Below are 24,205 nucleotides of genomic sequence, written 5' to 3' on the forward strand. Positions count from 1 at the left end.
AACAAGGCACTGGATTAGATGACCTCCATAGGTCCCTTCCAATCTAATTTGTTCTACAGTTCCTCCATTGAGTCTATCCTTTAAAGGCAGAATGAAATTACTGGTGCCCATTTATCAAAAGAATTATCTGGCAATTCAATCATTTAAATTCACCCTTTCATTTACTAGCTCCTTCTGTCAATACAGTCCCTAAAGAAGAAGAATGAATCAAAAATCACAGAAGGAATCTCTAGAGGTCACTTCTAAAAACCTCCTCCTTGAAGCAGGACTATCACTAATATTTGATCAGGTTACCCACGCCTCTTTCTAGCCAATTCTTGAAAACCTCCAAGATTGGGGATTTCGCAACCTTTCTGGATAATCTGTTCCAGTGCTGCATAATGCTCCTAGTGTTTTTTTTACCTAACGTCCAACCCAAAATTCCCAAGCTGCCATTTACAGCTGTTGTCCTTTGTCACATCTTTTGCTACTATCAGAAAGGACTCGACTCCATCAACTACTCTTCGAAGTGGCTATAGGCTGCAATTGCATTTTCTCTTAGCCTCTGTTTTTTGCAGACTAGAAGAGTCCAGCTCTCTCAGTATATCCTTACAGGTCATCTGCTCTAAGTCTCTTTGCAGCCTTTCTCTGGATCTTCTCCAGTTTCTCAACAACACTCTTGAATCAGGTCCTAAAACTGGACACCACTTTCAAGTGCAGTCTTACCAGCACCGAGTAGAGGGGATAAAGATTTTCCTCTGCTGGTCATGCTCTTTGTGATGTTCTACTTTGCAGCTACATTGGCCAGTACGATCAACACATCCAGCTCAGTAGGCAGTTTGACTTACTTACAATGACAGTATGTGGTTGGCTTATATTCAGTTTGCTGTTCCCCAAAGCCCATATGTGCTTTTCAGCAGGATTACCACTCAGCCTTTTTCCTCCCAAACTGTGCTGATTTGTGAGGTTACTCCACTCCAGTTCATGATCTTTCTATTTTCCCAATCATCAAGCTTTTCAAGGATCCTCTAGATTGTAGTTCTACTGTTCAGCATGTCAACCTCTACCTCCTCCAAATCAGCAATATTCTCAAATCTGCTGATGGTGAATTCTGTCATCTGTGTCACTGATGAAGTATTGGCTCTGGGGTACTCTGCTTGGTAGCTACCAACTGCATGTCAAACCACCGATTATTGCCCTTTAAGCCCAGCAATCCAGCCAATTTTCAAACTGTGTAAGTGTGCTGTTCTTCCAAGAACAATTCCAAATAAGAATGCTGTGGGTGATGATGCCAAAAGTCTTTGCTTTAGTGATCCTGAACTGGATGCACTCTACTCAGAAGAACAGATACTACTGCAGTGAATTCTACTCATAAAGTGATCAGTATTGACTTCCTCTAAGTCAATGTATTATAAAGAACTAGCACTGTGGCATACTGTTATTACTGATGTGTTTGCTTTTAATTTGCCGAATATCTGAACAAGATTTGTATTGAATGGGTTTAAAATGGCAACAGCTGCGTAAAAACAGGAAGAAATACAAAGTGAGAAGAGAGCCTAAGAGGATGCTATCCCGGCAACTGTTAGTGTGTGAAAAAGCAACTGATAAACACTTAAGTCTTTCTTTATGTTAGGCTCCTCCCGCAGCAGTTAGCAAGTGCACCATGAAAACCATGAGATTTGTCTGCATGTATTGTTGGAACAGGCAAGTACAAATATCAATGAATTTTGGAATAAACTTCTCAGAAGCTATAAAATCAGCTTACAACCTTCACTGTCCTACCTTGCAGCTGCATTGGCCAGTATGATCAATGCATGAGCACTTCGCCAACTCTGTATCACAGCTCTGTGGATCAGTCCCTGCCAGGAAGCACTGACAAGCAACACACTGTGGATAATTCCAGTAACCCAACCTGCACTCAGCGCATTTATCCCCAGAGAATTCAGGGCGGCAGAAGCAACAGCCTGTATTTAAGTCACACTGAGAACTTAGGGCTCCAACGAGGCTGCAGTCACAGGGCTAAAAAGGAGAAAAACAAGGAGAAAATTGCAATTGTGCTTCTGAAAAAAACCAAACCCAAACCAAACTAACTCCCAACAAAAAAGCAACATGCCTCTTTCAAGTATCTATAAATGAACTGCAGCAGTGAATTTCCACTGTCTGAAGGTAACTTATCTGAATTAGAAGGCTAGGCATTTATCTTTATTCAACAAGCATCAAGCAATTACACTAAATACATTTACAACAATGTTTTCTTTTTGAACAGATATTACTTATCACTGATAAGTTAGGCAGTGAAATCAAATAAATCTAAAAGGTCAAGGACACTGGGATACTTTGTGGACAAAATTAACTTGAAAACTGTAAGTGCCCTCTAAAAAGTGCTTTCTGTGTAAATCCTCTGCAGGGCATGTTCAGACCACTTTGCTAAAACTGGAATTGCTCAGGGGCAGTGGTCCCAGTGGAATCTAGTTCAATGTTTATTACTCATTCATCAGACAGGTAACTATATCTTCTTTGTACAAACAGGACTCTTAGATGACAGTAATTTACACGGTAAGGGATAGAGATTTAGTCATGTGGTGTACTGGGAAGTAAACTTGCTCATAGAATAAGACTTGTGCAGGCAGGTAAGGATAGAAATAGGTGATTTGCCAGGGGGTCCAGATATTGAATACAGAAGTAAGTAGCAGGGAAAGCTGCAGGCTTCCAAAGAACAGAAGAATCCCTCAGTGCTATTACTGTGACTGTACTGCAAAGTTAGCACAGGACATTTGCTGTGTGATCACTGGTGTGACCAGAATCTCATATGGAGAAGTTCAGCTTGCAGAAGCAAACTCGGTGCCAGTAGTACAGGTTACCACAGTAACTGACATGGATAGACTTGCTAAAATTAAGGACACAAAGCTGAAAAAGGGAGGAGGAAAATGTGGACTCAGTTTCTAAGCAAAACTGTTCGTTACATGAATACTTACAGCACCTTTCTTCTGATCTGAAAAGACCATTTATAAAGAAGGTGATTATATGCAGGAAACATTCAAATTCAATCTTGACTAAATGCCAGAGAAACTATTTAACTACTGGTTAAACGTTAGACTGCTAGACTACTACCTAACCTAAGAAATAAAACCTTCTGACGGAAAGAACCTTATTCTACAAGATACATTTGAACATAAAGCTTAGAAAGCAAATTGTTCACCATACACTGAAATAGCTTGGAGTGCAATATCAAAACCTAAATTACAATCAGATGTTATGTTTGTTTTGCGAGCAAGCAGTTTTATGCAATGCTCTCTATCCCCCTGAGTTATGACAGCCCTGGAAATCTACTACAAAGAGTGTGAGCAGGAGATTCACATCTCACTTTGCAGAAATTAGCTGCAACATACTGAAAAAGATGTGGGCTGATAGATCATTATTAATTTAGATGGTGCCATGGAACTGTCATACTAATGCATTCACATAAAAGACAATCAGAGAATATACTCCAGAGCTCAAACAGAGGTCTTCAACCTCATTAGGCTGGTTTCAGAAGCCAAGAGTCTATATCACAGCAGCACAGCACAGGTTTCACAAGAGGAGTTTTCCATACATACAAAAAAGAAATCATTCTCGATAATTAGTTTGCAACCTGAGCCACATGACAAACAGCCTTTTAAGAAAGAGCATTAATGGTGTATGACCATGTTCAGACAAGACACAGATCTTTGGAGTAATTGCAGCAGTACTATAAATCCCTTATCATCAATGAGAACAGCAGAGAGGAGAAGGCATTTGAACTTTGCACAATATTCACTGTCACCAGTTTTCAACTTCAGCTGAATATTGCTCCCCTTAAGAGTAGGGCATTAACAACAGCTTTCATGGACTCTTTGACACACTACCGTCATTTTTCTATTTCTTCTTCCTTCTTCCCTTCCTTTCCAACTTTTTTTTTTAACTCTGCGTCAAACATTGGAATAAGAATGATTTAAAGGCTAATGAGAAGGTTTATTTCCCCTTTAAGAACGTAAGAAGAAAGTGCATTTTACAGCTAAGGTTGCTGTTTCTTTTCTTCTTTCTTCACTGTCTTTTAAGCACAAGTTGAAGCCCTTCTCAAGCAAACTTCAAGTACAAATTCCCAGTGGTATCACAATTAGGGCCAAAGTAAATTTGTTCTGCAAAGGCACTGTCAATTACCTGTAACTGTACATCTATATACATTGTACAATACTGTGGTAATCTCAATCATGTTAAACACAGCTATAATAAAAGAAACCAGGTTCAGGTGGGACACTGCCTTAGCATGACAGCAGTATAAACAGGGTGTTCGGTGTTACAGGCTGCATACGTGAGACAGAGGGTCTGTAGTGCTCAGTAATAGATTGCCAACACTTACACCACAGTGACACCAAAACTTACAATGCAGAGACAAACCATGATTTACAAACCTAAAATTGTGTTCCAGCTACAAATTCCTGTATTTACCCCATGGGAAAGAGGCAACGCACAGAAAGAAAATAGAGAACCACTCACCTTGCAGCCACTGACAATGTCATGGCCCCAGTAGTTGGGTGCACATTTGTCACACATCTCTCCAACAGTATTGGGAGGGCAGGTACAGTGGCCACTGATGGGATCGCAGTTATCACCAAAACGTGAACACTCACAGGCTTCATGGGAGACAGAAAAAAACAAAGCAGAGGAAAAGTTACCCCTTTATGTGACACTTGGAGAGCAGACCCTAACAGGGTTTTAAGATCATTCCACCAAAACCTTTACCGCACAGTGAACTCTCAGTTATCTGCGGACACAGTAGAGCCGGAAAGGTAGGGCAAACACAGAGAAACCAAAGCGAATGCAACACAGGTTAACTGAGGTTGAAGTAACTGCAATGAGGACAGAATGGGAAAAATAAAGGCACCGACTGCAGAAGTGCAGAGATTTCTGAGATGGTGCACTCACATGACATAGCTGTGGGAGTATTGCTGTACAATTTCTGGGCCCATGCTGTCTCCTGCAAGAAGCCACCTGACTGCCTCTGAGCCCTCTATGCAGGGAACCTGCAGTGTATTTAACCTCTTCTACCAATCTGAGCCAATGTCCTTGAATTTCTGCTGCTGTAAACAGACTTTTCTTAAAGCACAAAAAAAGGTGTTTCAGTTTCTTTTTCCCATTCTACTTCTTTTTTTTCCAGATTACGTGTATTCTGCCTTGGGAGGACATCAATAATGTGCCTCTTCACAGGAAACTGGGATTCTTTGCAGACTAAAAATACTTTGGTTTTGGAAGTGGTTCCAAAAGTGGTCTTTATTCTTAAAGAATTATTAAGCGAACAACTCATCGGTGGCAAATGCAGATTCAAGGTATGTAAGTGGTAAGTAGTTATGGGGCACAAGACACCTAATTGCTTGGAGAAGCAGAACTGGTGCATAGTTATTTTCATACCCACCGTCAACATCACCCCTGAGGTCGGAGCAAAAGCATCCTAAGCAAACTATGACTCTCTGAGTGATAATCTGTTCCTTGGAGTGTTTATAGGGCAGTGTAACATAATGTTCATTACCGAAGGCTGTATTTATGTTCATTGCCTTTACTGTAGGAAATACTTCAATGCAGAGTAGAACTAGAAAATAAGAGATGTGCAAGGATAGAACTCATATATATAGTTCAAATAAGAAGTGACCTTTATTTTTCCCTGTCAATGCTTTCAAAATAAGGTAACTGATGCAAAGAAGATAGTAAGTTTTGCCTCCGCCATGCCAGGAACAAGACTTTTTGCATGTGACAAAATCTTTTGACACACTGTGGCTTGAAGATGTTTCAGAATACATTTCTCATTGGGAGACTGAGGCTTTCGGATGTGACGGCTCTTCTGTGGGCTTCCAGTTCTTACACAAAATTGGTTCAAAGGCATGGAAAGGAAGAAAGTGATACACCAATATTTTTTGCATTTTTACTTTTACCATCATTAAAAAGAATATTGAAAAAATATAACACATTTGTCGCAAGCAATAGTGAAATAGAAATCTCTTTTGTATCTTTGCTGCTAGAATGTCAACGCTAACTGATAGTGCTTTAGGGCTTTTTTTTTTTTAGGCTTTATGGTTTTTATTGCACAAGAAAAAAATATCAAATTATATTCCTTTTGGATAAATGCTAGATAAAAGAGGTCCAATATTTTATTTGATACTTAACTGTCACTATGGAATTTATTTTTGTGCACTTTCTTCCTAGCACAATTTAATACACTTTTATTAAATTTCTGATTTTCCCTGTGATTCATAATTTAATTCCCTTTTTTTGTCATTTGAAGGAATACATGAAAAGCGTACTAAAAATAAGGGGGGAAAACCCAGCGTTTTGAAAACAGCATTCCTCTCCATCTGTTGTATTAACTTTGGAACTTCTAAAAATCTGAATTTTCTGAACATCTTTAGCTGTTGCAGTTATATAAAATATTTGATGACCACAGGCAGATGAATTTCTATTTAAAATATTGTTTAGATTTGCACTACTTTCCCATTTCAACACTGTTCCTTAAACTGTCATTTCGAGTTTGCCAAGACAGCAGTTAACCCTCTCATTTTCCCTCCCCAACTGTATGAAATTAACAACATTTTGTAGTATTTCACAATAATGGTGTGCTTTTAAACTGTGAAATGTTAGAATAAGAGACTAATCATGAAGATAAACTATAGTGGTTTTTTCCCCTCCGTATACGTGTTAAGGGCTTTAGGACTATGGTTTATTTCAAGCTCGCTCATCAGTGAGCCTGTGAACCAATCTTTCCCTTTTCCAAAGTACCAACGTGTTTGCACTTTTCAAGGCAATAAACGTTTTCTGAGCCCTTCCTTCCCATGACAGACAATAGCATAGAGTAATGTTTTCAAATATATCTATAATCCAGCTTGGCTCAAGGTTTATCAACAGTACAGGTGAAATTGAATTTTGCTGCACAGATGTGGGTCTTGAGGCCTTGATGCTCCTTCCATAAAAAAAGGGAGTAAAAAAAGGCAGAGAGCTAGGCTTGCTGCTTCTGCTGCCATTCCGGATGAAAAGGAGGAAGAATAGGATACTGGGCATGGTGATTTCTGCTTCTGGAGAGAATACAGTTTATGCCTGAAGAATAATAGCAGCAATACCCTTGGCTTTATAGCACTCTGCCATCAGTAAAGAATGCTGCAGAGCCATTGCCATTCTGGCGTCCCAGCAGCCAGCCGCACTAGACAACTATGCCTCGTGTGATCACATCTAAATGAGTCTATGAGACTTTAAAAATACAGTTCTATTAGCAAAGACTGATATTTCCTTGTGAAGAGACCTATTGGTTAGATTCTTTTCGATGTAGCAGTCTGTACTGCTTTAAAGACAAGAAACATTCATTTCAGTGTTTAACCTAATGTCCAAAAGGACAAACATAAATGTAAAGAAGTGGCTGGATATATTTATGTCTGATGCTAGAGTTTCAGCATCTGGAAAAACATACTCTTCATGTGTTTACACAAGGGACATAGTTGAGAATTTTATCTGAAGATCTTGTTGTACACAAAAAGTATACAAGCAAGACCCTAAAAATTACTGTATAGAAATTTAATAAAAAAGGACCAACCATGTAAGGACAGTGAAAAGGGTTGGGATAAAACTAGAAGCAAATGGATTTTTTTTTTTTTTTTCCATTCACATCCCTTCAAGCTGATGTGCTTTGGCAAGCACCTTAATCAGCCTTCTATCATACTCTTACCATAACCAAATTATGGGAACTTCATAGAAACTTTTTTGGCAGAAAGTACTTGGAGAAAAGGACATTCCCATTCCTTCTAAACTTGGGAGATTAGCCATAAACTGACCTTAAAATAGCAGGAATTGCTTGGGTCTTTTGTTCTTGCCAATCACCATCCTTGCCAATTGACTGATTTACAGGGCTGTCTATGAAAACAGCTACCTGTCAGGAAAATTTGTTAGGCAATCCAAAACCAGCCAAACTAGAATCTTAGTAATAAACAAACAAACAAACAAACAAATAAATCTGCAATTGGCTGCTAAGAATTTACATACGTGTACAGCCTCCTTCTTCAAAGTTGTAAAATCCATGAGCACAGCGGTCACACTTCTTTCCTGTCACTCCAGGCTGGCAATAACACTGTCCATCTCCATCACAGTCAAAGGACTTGGAACCAAAAGAGTTGCAGTTGCAGGGAACACATCCTCTTGAAGACTGTAAGCCAAATGTTTCAGGCTGCCACAGAGAGAGGAAGAGCAATTAGTACATGGAATGATTACCAGGAGAAAAGAGGAAAAGCTGAAAGTGTAGGGAGATCAGGGTGGTTCTTAACTCTTCATCACTGAAATACTACTCTTAACACTTTGAACTGTAGTGGTAAAACACTGGGGCAAGGGCAAGAAATAGCCTACACAGCTGAAAATCAGTAAAGATTTCAGAATGTTACCTGATGTTATAATTAATGTTCTCCAATGTAATGCATTTCCTACGAGGTTGTTTCCATAAGTACAATTCCCACAAGGAACTGAATGTATGTCAGCGCCATATACACATCCCATGTCTAGGATGTAAGATTATGTCAGGCAGAGTTTGATGCTAAGAGAGTGAACTCAAATTCTTAGATACGAATGGAGATTGATTCAACTGGAAAGTCTCTGAACAACTAGATTTCATCTCCTCTGACCAGAGGCAATGTCTGTATACAGTGTTCTGTAACTCAAGGGCATTTCTTTTGAATGATATTTAAGAATAACTTTAGAAGAACATACATATAATGTATTTGTGTACATTACAAGCAAATAATGGGAATTATCTATTTTTAAGATAAAAACTCTATCTTTGGGTTAGGTCTAAGACTAAGATAGAAGTAATCAATGAGCCTCTGTTTCTCTTCTGTTTTCATTCTTCACTTTCTTTTTTGCACTGAGTGCTGTAAAGTTCCTACAGAACCAGAATAGATGTTATCAACTATAGTAATAAATTTCCTCCTTAACTCCACTAGTGGAGAGCAAAAAGTATATTTGTAAAGAAGGGAAGACATGCTCATTTGTATACTGTAATATGGAGTTCTGTATGAAGCTTTTAACCAACAGACCCCATGGGTTTCACTGCACCAGCTAACAGAGGAACAAACTAGGAGCAAACTATACTTGATAATCAAATTCTGAACTCGGTCTCGAGCTAGAGTGACTTAAAATGGGAGTCCTTTTCTACCTTTTATCAGGTATGATGATTTTCAGAGCATATTGAAATCCAAAACATATTACTAACTTCACTTGAAATTGATATTACAACATTTAATAGTAAAAATCTCTCAAAGACTTCACTAGGAAAGCAAAATGTTAAAAATGAGATATTAAAAAGATCACTGCTAATGAATATAAATGGAACAAAGTGGAAAGTATTTACTTTTACAATGTACTACTGTGTGACCCAAGCACGTGGTGTTAGATTTTTACCTAGTATACATCAGTACAGATTTTTCAAGTCAGTGGAGCTGCACTGACTTACATTTTACATGGATTTGTTCCACAGTGGAACCTCTAACCTCCTGTGTAGGTGAATTCCCAGAGACTGCAGCAGGTTTCCATGTAAAAGTCCTGAAATCTGATCTCTGAGGTTAATATTGAAGTTCCACGTTTCCACAGAGAATCTGCTGATAGGTATCAGAATACAGGACTACATCGACAGTCAGAATTTGGCCTGAAGAATCATATGTACCTAAGCAAAAGCTTGATTATACATATGATAAAGAATTACACTGATTTTCATTTACAAATTCTATATCGAAATGTTTTGCCAATTACATACTTCTGTATGACAAAACATGGTGTATCAGAAAGAAAGAAATACTCAAACTCATATAACTAAACTCCAAGGTTCAATTAAATATACCAACTATCTCTAAAGGTTTCTTTTCCACAGGAAGAAACACACAGAAATGTGCATATGGAAAAATCTCAGGACAGACATTCAGATTAATGCAGTGAAGTAACAAATGCGCAGCATGCACCTCAGTTCTCAGTAGAAAGTTTGATAGGATCTAATAAATTCTGTTTATAAGGGTGAAAGCCAGAAAAAGTCTGATACACTAGCACTCCACACTGCGTGAAGGAAGAAAAGATCACTAGCATGCTGGGTTGTATTCTGTGAAGAGCTCTGCACAAAGACATTTTGATCGGTCATGCAAACCCCCAAGATGAACCCCCAAGTTAAGCCCTCAGCAAAGCTTGTTTACACATAGAAATTCTAAGAACCATATTTACTGAATAAGAGGTAAGATCGTGGATGACAATGAGGAAATAGGATGAATTTGCTGAATATGTTATTGTGTCCCTGTATCAGTGTATGTCGAGTGTTTGTGTGGGCAACGCAGTGATGTAATACACGTTAAATGGGTAAAAGCTCATGTTCTCCAAGGGAATTCACAGGAGCAAGTATGGCATGAGTCCTGGCAGCTAGCTGAGGAGGAAAAACACTGCCAGGTATTTTTCAAACAGGGTGTGATAAATGTGGAGGTCTTGAGCTGCAGGGAAAAAAACAACATCCCTAAAACACTGCTCTGTTAGAAGCAGTTGCATCATAATTACTTCATTTTAGGAAATAAGTTGCTTTGTTGGTATGTGATAAACAACGAACACTTCTGTCATTCTGGGCATTACATTCAAATAATGGGCACTTCACCCAATTAAAAATGGCTCAGATAACTGGCCATATTCACTAATGAGAACTCTTAACACCAGTTATGTTTGATATTTTAAGATTAGATCTTAACGTTTTGCCTGTGGGGTTGATCCTTCTCACAAACTCCTTAAGCTTTTGGTTCTTGAATTGTTAGAAGAGGAAGTCTTATCCTGCTGAAGGCCATGACACTGATTCCAATGATGTATGTACACCACCCATACATTTTGTGCATACCGCTGTTGATGGTGCTGCTTTTGGACTTATTCTGGTATTTGACTTCTGGCCTATGTTTTCATTTGCACCATGAGAAGCACTAGGAGTGGGGAAGTATCCTAAAAGGCTGCTTGTCTTCTGAGCCTGTCTGTTTCTTGATAATTTCATACATTGTAGCACAGGTATTTAAAATAATATTAAAAAACCCCAAGCCTGTGGGAGCTCCAAACACAAGCGAATACGAGATTTCAGCCCATGCAATGCACACAGTTTCTGATTACCAGAGCAGCAGGCCGATAAGCACCCCGTGGGCACCCACTGCCACTGCTGATGCCCCATCTCCGAGGGGGGACTCGGATCTGCTGACTGCTTCGTGCATTATCTTTCAATTTAGGCGCCTGTCTGCTGATTTCACAGCGTCTGCCCATGAATCCTGATTTGCAGATACATCTTCCTGACATATCACATTGCAGTGACATGGATCCTAAAGCACTGCAGCCACAGGGTATACAAAACAGATTTTCTGGGGCCCAGAAGTAGCTGGGCTTTAAGAATGAAAAGTAAACACTGTTAGAAAGTGAAGATAATGAAACTACACCACATAAAAGAGTACAGGAATAAAGATAGTAGTAAACACAGCAGTAAACAAAGATTAATTCCAATCAACCACCAATACTCTATTAACAAGCTTGAGATATTTGCTGTGTATGTTATGCAATCTGTGCAAACTCCATTGATACCAATGATTTTTCTTTGAACGGACTCTTTAAATAACTGTTGAAATTAGAGCGCGAGGAAACCACTTCAGAAATTATGCAGTTTTAAAGGGTGAAAATGATCCTTCTGATTTCTGCAGAATTATTTATGTGCTTTAAGTTACACACACGTGGAGGTGTTCTGAGGACACAGGCCTAACCCGCAAGTCCTCACGCTGAAATAGAGAAACGTGCAGCCAGCTATAACATATTCCTTAGCAGCCTGCAGACAACTCTGTGAAAGTTTATGAAACACTGTTTTTTGCAGCGGTTTATGAGACAGCAAAACAATGTCAAGGCAAAAGACACTTTCACCAAAAAAGAATACATTATTTGGACAATATAAGAAGAAATCCTAAGAAAAAAACACAAAAGCAAAACATTCACAGCAGAAGTAAACTAGCATCCTGCTTTTTTTTGAAAATCAGATGCTATCATACATTTTGCAACTTTCTTCATAGAGGGATTATCCTCCAGAGCTGCAATATTTTTTAATTGATTTATTTATATCAAACATTCAGAATATAAAGTGTATATGCCATATATAAAAATGTACTTATATGTACAGTGAGGTTTAAAATATATTCATTGCACGCAAATGCAATGTTCTGTGTTTTGTTCTAGAAAAACATTTAAAAACCAGCCATTTTACCTTTCTGTACATAAGAACAACCCATATATGTTCTTTAAGTGAAACACGAACAAAAAAGAAAGACTATCCAAACCCAAACGATTCTTAGTTATGGCAAACAGGGAAGAAAGCTGAAAGGAAACACGGTTTCTTGTCACTCACCTTGCAGACATCACACCGGCGCCCGATCACGTTGGCTTTACACTTGCACTGGCCTGTCCGAGAGTCACAGATCTCTGAGACAGAGCCATTGATGTGACAGTGACAGGCTGCAGAGGAAGAAGAAGGAGCTGTTAATGTGTTTCCTGAAGCTAAATTTAATAGCCAAATGTTTACAGTGCAGCTTTTGCCACCCTGGGAAATCCAGGAAGGTAGGCCTGAGTAAAGCAGGAAGGTGTCCTGCTCCCATACGGTGACAACACACATTAACCTACCCATATTAATGTGGAATTTTGCTCCAAATTATTGCAGTGAGAATTTTGCCTCAGGTTCATAAACAACTTGTTTCATATGCGCCTCTCAGATCAAACCAGGATGTTTAGGTCACATTACTGAGTACGTGCCCCAAAACTTGGGAGTGGGCAGGGCGGCACTGAGAGAAAAAAAAAAAAAAGGGGTACGGACGCTTACACAGGGTGTGTATGGGATGTAGCTATGGCAGGTGGGAGTGTTACTGCTCCACATACCGGTCCTGCTGCCCTAGAGACCAGTCCGTGTTGATGTAGAAGGCAGGAAACGTGGGCAGGCTGAGGACCCAGAACAAGGCCACCTCCAGGGGCCTCGCTACAGGGACAGTAACCTCCTCAGCCCCCCAAGAGCTCCTCCTCACAGGCAGCACCCTGGAGTACAGCTGAAAAAGTGACCAAGGATTATCTGCTACCGTGACTCTCTGGGACCTCTGTCTCAGCAACAGCATCACAGTTCCCAGAGGAAACGTAACCCAACTGACCAGCGTAACTCATCATAACGTTCTTTTAAGGATTTAAAATGGCAATGAAAAGGAGCTGCTGTTTCTTGAGGAAAGTAACCATGTTTCTGGCTTCTAAATTCTTATATTTTAGGAGAAGAGAAATTTTGGGGATGCTTTCTATCACCCTTTATGTTCTTCAACCACAGTTTTTTTGGCATGCAGAGATGAGGAAAAAATCCCTTTAGCACTCACAGTAGAGAAGAGGGATGTGATTGGTGTCACAGGGGCTATAACCATGCAGTCACCAATTCCATCAGCGGGAGCTGGTTCCTGCACATCCCTTTTTTTCCCCAGAGGGGAATGAATCCACATCTCTGTACTGATTATCAATCTACTCTGTAAACCAGGGCTCCAATCCATGTTTTGCCTTCCTGCAGTGCCTTGATTACATGTGATGTTTTTTTTCTCAACCTGACAGCTTCATTTTAAGAAACACTTAAGAGTCCCAACAGTGAACACATGTTGGTCACATACTTGCATGTCACAAGGTGCTATTTGAGACAGAGCAGTTATATTTTTTCTATATTCAAACTATTACAACAGGAGCTTCCTCATTACTTTATTGGACTTGCTAATTTACAGTTTTCAGTTGCAAATTGGAAGGATGTGGGGAGAAAACCAAAAAGACTTGAGGTATTCTGCAAAAGTTCCTTCTTTTAAATGAAAGTGACTTTATGCCTTGCCAGTCTGTTCATGGCATTATTTCTCAAATGTTTGCAAAGAAGTCTCATATTCTGGAATCAGTAACAAAAATATGCTGGGCTCTTATATCAGTCTGGTAACACCTTCAGAGGTTTTGATCTCTTTCTGTTTTGCAATATATTTTAAAAATGTAAACATTTAAAAACACTTCTGCTGTAATTAATATCGCTTCTCTTTTCCTTTTAATCTCATTTTTCAACACTAACTGAATCCATAATTTACCTCTTTCATCCTGTATACAGCCATCTTCTGTACCATAATATTAATGTTTTAAAACCGCCAACACTCCAAACTGTACATAGTGATGAATACCACATATATATGTTTTGAGTATCTTTCTCATTAAAAAGGTCAGCAGTGAAAGATGATGCAAAAGCTCAGACTTAACAAACCACAGTTCTCAACTCAAATTAAAAGTATTTCACCAACCTTTTTGTACTGCAAAAAACAGTCAGTCATATTTGAATCATTTTGTTATCAGGCAGATGACACCACAAGAATCAAAAAGAAAATTTACACTGATTTTATAAACAGATGAGTTTGTCCTATTTATATTATATATTACCACAAACGGCATACCATGTATTCTTAACTCAGCCACAGATGACTGAGTGCAATGCAGTGGTAAGGCAGAATTTGGAATTCAAGACTTTGATTATTTTTCTTGGCTCTGGCAGTATGTACATACAGAAGAAACATACCGTCAGGGCTATTCATCTAATAAACTGTTACTCAATCTGATAAATTGCATTTATCTCATCTAAAGCCTTCCCATTCATTCACCTCTACCGGGAAAATTAGCTATTGTCCAAACCTCCAAATGGTTGCTATAATATAATACAGCCTGTCAGAGAAATTTGTCTTACTTTCTTCCAAAATGACACCAGTCAAGACCCTACATTCCCTCTAGATTTGTATAAATATTTATGAGTGTGTATTTATAATCAACCTACACACTTATTCTCCTCCAACAGTAGTACCTATGCACTGGCACATAGGCACACTTGAATATTTGCTTTAATTCATCTCATGTCACTTAGCTCTGTTACCATCAGCACAACCTTCAGGTATTTGCTTCAGCACACCGTGCTGCTTCACACCAAAAACCAACCTACTAGAATCAAATCAAATAAACCTAGGACATTTGCTCATTGTTGTTAGATTTATGATTTTATACAAAAACACCAAGAAATTCAGAGGTGCTATTGTGATATAAAGTTGTACTGTCAATTGAAATGGTTAATGCACACAACAACAGCACTGTACTGAGAAAGAGCAAGAAACATTTCAAACCATAATTTGAAAGCAAAATTCATGCTTTGCAATACTCTTGGATTTGGCTTTTTAATAAGGAATGAAATTGAAAACAACAAAGTAAAGGCACAGTCCCTCTGATATTGTAGCTGCAGGGCAAACTTCATGGAAGTCTGCAAAGGAAATAAAAAATCATATGCAAAAAAGAAAACCCACATGAAAGACCGAGAGCAGACGAATACAAGGTAACTGCGAGCACAAGGCTATGAATATGTTAGGGGGCTCTCCTTGTCAGTGATACTAACAAAAAAAGCAAAGCTTGTAATTCTACATTAAATATGTATTTATTTTTAATACCTTTTTTTAATTGTATGTTTTCTGAACTCTCCTCATATTACATCTCTTTCTCATGCAGTTGCCACTACTGTAGAAATGTTCAAAGCAACAGTCCTCCCGATGCCTCAGAAATGGTGACAAGCTACTGGAAGCTATGATTTTTGAAATACACTACTTTTTAAATCACGTTACCCACTTAACACCCTAACTTACATGACAACATTCATCACGAACTGTTAACTCGTGCAGAGAATACATGTGATTGCCCAACTTTTATCCAGCATTGTATAAAGCAGGTACAGAAAGCATTTACACAGGTATATGTCTTCATGGTTATCTGTGACTTTACATATATCAGAGTTTATTAGCCTTAGCTAATATTAGCCTTAGCTGAGAAACGTGGTGATGTTCTGCATCTCGCTGGCTGCCATGCAGGAGCACCATGCAGGTGGTCCAACACAGCTTAGTATTCTCACTGTCAAACTGCAAGCTACTAACAGAGCAAATCCTGGAAATGGATGCCAGTGGCTCAGACTTCTGTGCTTGCAACACATACTGCAGAAGTGGTCCCTGTGTTCCCACACACACAGCAGCAAGACAATGGCCCAGCTCTTTTACTTGCATAATTTTATCCTAATATAACACCTTTGTACTCAATGGAGTTGCTCCGAGTTTATTCCAATGAATCAAAAGGATTAAATCCTTGTGATCGTGAAATAAACTGCTCTGTTCTTTCAGGACAGTTTATAATCTGTTCTATTCCATTCTTCAAAATGGCATGGAAGGGTATGTGAAGAATGTTTTTAAGTTAAAAGCATTTATTCTGCTTAATAGCTGCATTCTGAATTGTGCCAGCAATGGCTCAGAGAGCCACGGCCTCCTACAGAAGCAAAAGCTCCTGTTCCTACCAAATCTTCCATCTGCTCTCAATAATTTTTTGCAATCACTATGGGGAAGTATGAGCTGGGGCCAATACTTAAACAACATGCCACCACTCAGCTGAGAAGTGGTAGCTTGCTGCAGTGCCAGATATCTTCCTCCAGAGCACCTTAGAAAATTTGTCAGGAGTTTTTAGTCTCTGCTTTGCAGGAGGCAGGAGAATCTTGCCCTGTAAGAGGCAGCAGCTCCCAACTCTTACTGAGGTCATGTAGGTGGGAAGGAGGTCACGAGTGCTGCCAGAGTTGGACCCTACAGTAACTGAAATATCACTCCCTCCTTTCAGCACTAATCTCAGTAGTTAATGGGATTTCCCTGGATGGCTTATAGTGGTTTTAGTGCATGGCTTTCATTTATTTGTATTTATTTTTGTAGATCTGACATTTAGTATAACTTTTTGCATCCATGCAATACTCTGGTCTCCCAGGTTTTTTCCATGTCTGCTTCATTACTGCTTCAACTACAGCAGGAAGCTTTTTAATAGGTTCTTCTTTCAATTTACTTTGAAGCCTCCCTTTCCAGATGCAGATGCAAGTAAAACACTACTATTATTAGAGGTGGAAGTACACCATATCATTCTCCTGCTCACACATACAAAGGCACAGTCTTCCTCTCAGGAACACAGTTACAGGATAGAACAATACTGCCAGGAGCAGTAAAAGTTCATGACTTACGTTGACAGTTCCTTGCATCAAGAGCATCACCAAAATATCCATCAGCACACCTCTCACAATATTGGCCTGTTGTACCTGGCTTACATATCAGGCAAGCACCAGACAAGCTGTCACAGCTGCCAGGAATGGAGAAGTCAAGGTTGTCATTACACTGGCATGGTTGGCACGATCCCCCTGGTATTAGAGGTTGTCCAAAATAGCCTTCTGCACACCTAAGGTAAAAAACATCACCAGTTAGGACCTTTAAATAATCCTCTTACTAGAAACTTTTAATTTTGTTGCCTCACTAACCACCAAAAATGATCTGATCTTCTTTCAAGTATTTCCTAAGCGTCTTTCTCTCTCCCTCCTTCTCCTTTTTAACAACACTGTAGATACAGTACCCACTGAAATCCTGCCAGTTCTGCTAGTAATTAGATTTCAGTGGGAGAAAAATCTTGTCACTGGCACTGAAGACGAGACAAAGCATAGTAAGAAATCTGTCTATTGGCACACTAGAGGAATTCAGATCCATGTGAGATAGGCTTTGTGTTTCAGCACATCACGTCTAGAAGTTCTGTACTTATTTACCAGCAAGCTTGATGATTTTTTCCCTCTACCTTAAAAACTTGTTTAGTTTAGAAAAACAGGTTTAGAAAGTAATACAGACATAAATTTGTTTACTTAACAAGATCCTCCCCTGACTTAGCCTTCCCCTGATCTACTGTACGGTCACATTTCTTTAATTAATGGATTGCTAATCTCTGTGTACAGGCAGGTAACAAAAAGATTGCTCACTATCACAGGAACTATGTTGGTGTGTACTACACCTTTTGTATTTTAACAGAGATGTTTAAAAATATCACCTTCTTTTCCACCTTGCCCACCAGCAATTTCCCGTGAGTACCATTTAAAACAGGTTAGTGAATCTGACCTAACATGAGTGTGTATTTAAAGCAAATTTCTACTCATCTCACAGCCTATTTCCTATTTATATTCTGGTCTGCTTTCCCTTTCCATTACATTTGCTCACACTTCACAGTAAGAGCAACTTGCAGATAGTGAAGAAAAAGAAGAAAAATTGCCCAGTTCCAGCTAATGAAGTTATTCATGTGCATCTCAGATGAACTTCAATTAGAGTAAAGAAAATAGAAAGTACATAAAACACATTGCATAAATGAATGTTTCCTACTATTTTAAAGTCAGTTTGAATGCAGTTCTAATGTACGTAGATATCCTCTCTGCTTTGTAATAGTACTGGATGGTATGGTTGAGCAAGGATTTTGTGTACCATCCTAATACGGGAATGCAGAGCTCCACTATGCTTTCATTCTTGTTCCTTTATGCTCATCAAGTTCATCCTTTTCCTTGCATCCAGAATATCTCACGAAACTTCCAACAGGAAGTTGGCTAAACAAAGCCACCTAAACATTTATTAAGTATTATTCAATATCATTAGCAAAGATTATAAAAATGGATAATTGAGACTAGGGAGGAAATTATAGTTGGATCTAATTGAAGAGTTTTTTGTAATACACAAAAGTAGGATTCCATTCTCTAAAAATACCCACAATGCAGACCATAGATGAATAATACGTATAAATAGTCCAGTGGTATGGGTGCATGTAAGCACTCAAGAACATGAGTAAAATTTTCACAATCTATCCCACTGTGCTTTCCTCCTTTAGCATAGCCATCTCTCACAATTACCTCCTCATAGCAACAATACATCAAAATCTTGTCATTAGAATAATTCAGGCATTTTATTTTCAGAGCCTGTCATGAATGTAGCCATGTATTGTACCCCCCTGTATTCCCTGCAAAGAAATGGGTATTTTTTCCTTGGATGGAGGATATCTCAGCAACCACAAAAGACTGATTTTTAGCTTACTTTTGCCAAAACAAATTGGCTTTTTTTCAGTGATGATACCTCAGCTACAAAGGCCAGGAATGTCTCTTAATACGTGTAACAATTAATAGTCATGTTTTATTGAAGCCAAAGAATAACTGGATAATTTATGCAGTTATCTTATTTTACCTAAAACAGATGATGTCTGAAGTTCACCCATGCTTTGCTGAGATCTTTCTCACTTACTACTAGCGTATTTGTCATAAATCTGTATCTTTTGGTACTACTAATCTATTTGACTTCACTTAATGCGTATTCATTTTCCCCTTTCACTTTCATTTAGGGGTTAGTTCTGTATCTGATAGCATTCACAGAAACTTACCAAGCAGTTCACAGAAAAAACACTCCAGGGATTTGTGAGAAATGCACTGCTAATCATTTCCTTCTATTAATAGCAGGAGACCTTGATAACTCTTTCTATTCTCATCAGTTCAGACTTTGCTAATTAAAATTAGCAAAACCCACTACCAGCACATAGCTATGTTCTCCTTACACACATACATAATCTTGCATCCAGATTGAAGATGATCCTGAAAGTAGGGGTAAACCAGTTAAGCTTAGAAGAAAACAGTGTGCATGTATCCATGTGTAAACTCTTCCACTTTTTCTCCCACTTCTTCTGAAGTTGCAGGGGAAGATTAAAAAGTCCACTTTCACTAATTCCATCTTTATTCCCTTAAGGACATTGCTACTTCAGCTACACTTCTCAGATTCAAGGCATTATGTGTTTGGTAAGGTTCATATTAAAGAAACCCAATAATGTATGTGGCATGGAAAACTACATTTATGCATTACATAAAATACATATCTAAATACATGACTGCTAAGTACAACAGAACACCTCTGAGATTAAAAAAATAAACAAAAATAGGAGTAAAAGCAGTGAAGAACAATTGTTTTCACATTTTTCTTTCTTCCCCTATACTCACCTTTACCCTCAAATGCAGGTATGTCTGTGACTGACACTGTTTCTTTTTATTTGGCATAACTGGTGCCAAATAGAGGGCTACTATATAAATATATGTGTATGTATGTGTACTGTGTCTGGCTGGGATGGAGTTAATTTTCTTCATAGCAGCCTGTATGGTGCTGTGTATATACAAATACATGCACACAAACACAGGCCTATTTTATACATTTCTTTATATTTACTGGAAAAAAAACCCCTGAGACAGAGTGAATTTAGGCTGCAAATCCAAACACTTTAAAGTCTGGAAATACTATTTTTACAGTTGCTTTGAAACTTATGTGCATTCAACCTGTGTACAAAATCGGGCAAAAGCCCTGTGGAGAAATGGCCTGTGAACACACAGTTAAAAATCTTAATTCAGGTGCACAACACGGATGTTATTGTTGTATGACCAACTATAAATCTTGCATTTTCTAATGGCAGAGTGCCTACCTTTGCAAGCTGTAAACAATCCAGCATAACACATTTGTTGTATCAAATCTCCTGAATGTTTGACCCTTTTCCCATCAGCACTGCAACACAGACTTGTACTTCTGGCACTAGTGGAAGAATTACATTAGCTAGAAGGAGCAGCAAATTGAAGCCAAGGGACTCACAAGGGACTGTGGCTGGTGGCACTCTGTGCTAGACCTGAAGAATGGGGGCTGAGGAAGGACACAACCCAACTGACCCTTCTCCTCCCACTTAAGTTACATTGACCTCTCATCTCTCCTTCTAGGGAGAAAAGGTCACTGGAACCATATTCATAAATGAAGGAATGCTACAGGAGAAGCTAGACTCTCACCCATTTTGCTTCTTTTCCCTAAACCTGTGTGCTCTTGTCTATATCAAGACTGTGTAGCTGGAAAACGCATATCATCATCCTGTAAACGTGCTGGGCTCAAATGACAGCTTTTTGACATTCCTTTCTATGGAGTTAGGACAGTGTCTGTCCTACCTCATACACCTTGGGAAACTAAGCAGTGAGCAAAGGAAGAACACAAATCTAATTTGCTGGGCAAAAGGAATAAATGGGGAAGCTGGGCTTCTCTACAATTATAGATATGTGGTAGCTTCCAACGCAGCTTATATCTGCAATTATTTTGATGGTGTTATGAGCTGGACCCCTCAGAACATTGACCAATTTTGGCAACATTTTCCTGAAGAGTTCAAGTGAGAGAATTAGCAATTTTTTTTTTTTTTTGACAGTTTATAACTCAGGTTTAAAAATGTATATATAAATAAATAAAAGATCTTATCTCCCTAGGGGGTAGAGGATGATTTTGGAGGCCAAGTACTGTACTGCATATGCTCACTTCATGATACTTGGTACTTCATGATAATTTAGGACTGTTCAGTTAATAAATCACGTGGCTCAGAACACTCGTCACTTTGCAGTTGCTAAAATGAAAGAGAATTTAATGTAAACTCTTCTAGCAATTATACAATCACTATTAATAGCAAAAGGCAACACACTTTCTCCTGTTCATTATTATTGACAGCTGCAGGCATTTCCAAGCAACTTGTTACAATTAAAAGTAAATAGTTCTATGAGCATTGGAATTAATGGCCTAATTTCCAATGGATTTTTATCTCATAGTTACAAGGCTAAGAGCTGATTATTTGCTGCAGGATGTTGCTATCCAGCAGGGAGTAATCCCTCAGGCTACAGCAGTGCTTTTTCCTTGCCCTGTGAAAGTTTTCTTATGGGCAGAACATCTAATAATCTCTCTCTGTCTCTCTTGTTCTCTCTCTCTCATGTATTCTCTGCTGTTTAATCAGGTGTGAGTTCACACAGTGTTCTCCCCCTTAGCTATGACATGTCCTGATCTATTAACCTCTATTCAGCCACTTCTTTTCACGAAATCTTCAGGAACAATTATTGAGACCTCCTACCCCTTCTGTCAAATTTGGTTGAAATTGACCTACAAGTTCAAATGTCTTTGCAGGCAGCCAGACAGAAATGCACAAGAAGATCACACTAGCCTCATTTCCTTAGGAAATCAGGCTAAAATCCAAGCTTGCCACTTATTCAGATTCTGTCCTACTGCATCTACAGCCTGTGCTCCACTCAGAAATAGCACTTGTTGCTAATGGAAGCTGTCAATGACCCTGCATTGACAAACTGCCACCAAAGTGCTCTTGATGTGATTTATTCCTGCCGTCATTAACTTCACAGCCCACTAGCTGAAAGAAGGTGATGACTTCCAAGACAGACAGGAAAAGACAGGCAGAAATAGCACGCAGTAGGAGCAGACTCAGTGATGATGGGTGGAAACAGGTGACAGCCTGCACTCTCACTTCAGGACAGATATAGCACAACAGGGGATTTAAAAGGAAGGAGTTGTAAATTGAAAAGACAGGACTAAAGGGCGATTCACAGCGTATGGTCAGGTTCCTGCTTTTCTGGTTGGCTCTTCCTCTTGGTTCATTCCTACTTTTCCTCATCCCAGCCTGAATGTTGTAAGTCTTCATTCAGAAGCTTTACGTTTTTTTAGGGTTTATGTTGGAAAATGCTGCAAGCAGCTCATGGAAGTGCCAAATGGTAAAAGCCTACTAAGAAACAGAAGTGCCATGTTTTCATGACCCATAACTGTCTAGCCAGGTGTTAGACAGTTATCTGCCTTCCCCAGCCCCCCTTAAAAAGGTGTCATTTGCAGGGTCACAGGGAACTGGGATCATGGAACCAAAGCCAATGCTGATTCATCACAACCTCCAAACAACTAGCAGAGGTCCCCTGGTACACTAACTGCTCTTGAAAGCTGTTCCAGCCATGTGAAATCCCACAGGACCAAAGGCGTGCAGACACAGTGATGATATCCCTTGTCTATGCGGTCTCGTCTCCTGTGGAAGGGGGTTCCTGGGAGCTTAGCACCAGCACCCACACTAGCCTTCTGATTCATTTAAATTCTCCATGTGATCCTTTCAGTATAACAGCATATAAGAAGGGGAGAGAACTTTCTCTCTCAGTACTAACATGTCACTCAGACCTGTCATAGCCAATACAGACTAGATGTATTTTTTTTATTTGTCTTTTGTATGGGTAGTAATAAGTGTAGGAAATATATATTGAGCTTTTCTATGTATTTGACCAAGAAGAATTATCTTTTTTGTCATTAAAACCTAGCTTCTTCTACTTACTAAATAAAGACTGCAACAGGAAACTAGAAGCAACAAAAATGTAAAATATTCTTTTTAAAAATAATTCAAATCAGCAAACAACTTATTAGAAGAGCTGTATTTTCACTGCATATTAACTTCTCTAAAAGAGGCATCAGTAATTTATTGCAAATTTGATTCACCATACTCTAAACATTCAAATGACAAAAGACTGAAAATAATTATAAAAATTTCAGAAGAGTGACAGACAGAAAAGCTAGAAGAAACTTTTTAAAAAAAGACTCTTACTTCTCAGCAAATGCTTCTTGGAAGCTTTGCACTTTACCATAAAGTAATAAAACAAGCACTAGAAATATACAAATGCATGGACACAATATCAGAGGAAGATGCACAGGAATTTCTTCAGTGAGTTTCAGAACACAGGAATGGGGATGAGAAGGGGAAGTAATAAAAAGGTAGAACAGTTCCATGTGATCAGTACTTTTGTTTCAGATCACATATGGTTAAAAGCATGGTGCTTGCTTACCTTTCACAGCGTGGTCCCACGTACCCAGCTGGGCATTCGTCGCATATTAATCCACGACTTCGGTCAAAATGGCATGTTGGGCTAAAGCTGTGTTGTTGATATTGGGTAAGAAGAGGGACAAGGAAGAAACATAAAGAAAAGATGGTTAGCAGCATAGCTCTCTTCCCACTTCAGAGATCGTTAATTTGCAAAATAGTGCCCAGGAAAAGTGACTCTAGCCTAGGACATAAGGCTTAAGTTTGACTCCAGCAAATTGAATTTGGAATGACCCTGCTATTTCTGCGACACTGAATATAGAGTAACGGATGGCAGCATCCCAATAGCCTGTTATTACGGGACTTGAGCCTGCCACCGAGTGGTCTGGATACCATTAAAAAGGCAGGAATGTACAGCTGTTTGTTTGTGCCCCCGAGGGCCTGGCAAACAATCTATGCCATAATGTGGTCTCTATATAAATCTTTCTGAAGGACAACCGATTTGAAAGCTCAGTTAACTTTGTGTATAATCAGCTGTGAAAGGAACCCAGTGAACGAGAAAGGGGAGGGGCAAAAAGGGAAATATCTGGTGCAGCTTCCCAGAGAACACATTTGAGTAAATCGAGTGCCA

The 24,205-nt window shown here is 39.0% G+C and overlaps 1 protein-coding gene across 8 annotated transcripts in view; it reads right to left on the reverse strand.

Moving 5' to 3' along the window:
• Positions 1-24,205, reverse strand: part of LAMA2 (laminin subunit alpha 2) — a 394,697-nt gene that overhangs the window by 129,485 nt on the left and 241,007 nt on the right. For all 8 annotated transcript variants that reach the window (XM_030022177.1, XM_030022172.1, XM_030022175.1 and 5 more), the window contains exons 18-23: positions 23,600-23,686; positions 17,117-17,328; positions 12,407-12,513; positions 8,017-8,197; positions 4,495-4,631; positions 1,762-1,998 (exon numbers count right to left, since the gene is read on the reverse strand). In XM_030022177.1, coding sequence (XP_029878037.1) covers positions 1,762-1,998; positions 4,495-4,631; positions 8,017-8,197; positions 12,407-12,513; positions 17,117-17,328; positions 23,600-23,686 — 961 coding nt within the window. The remainder of the gene's footprint in view (positions 1-1,761; positions 1,999-4,494; positions 4,632-8,016; positions 8,198-12,406; positions 12,514-17,116; positions 17,329-23,599; positions 23,687-24,205) is intronic.

The sequence above is a fragment of the Aquila chrysaetos genome, chromosome 8 (assembly GCF_900496995.4).
Source record: "Aquila chrysaetos chrysaetos chromosome 8, bAquChr1.4, whole genome shotgun sequence".
NCBI lineage: Eukaryota > Metazoa > Chordata > Aves > Accipitriformes > Accipitridae > Aquila > Aquila chrysaetos.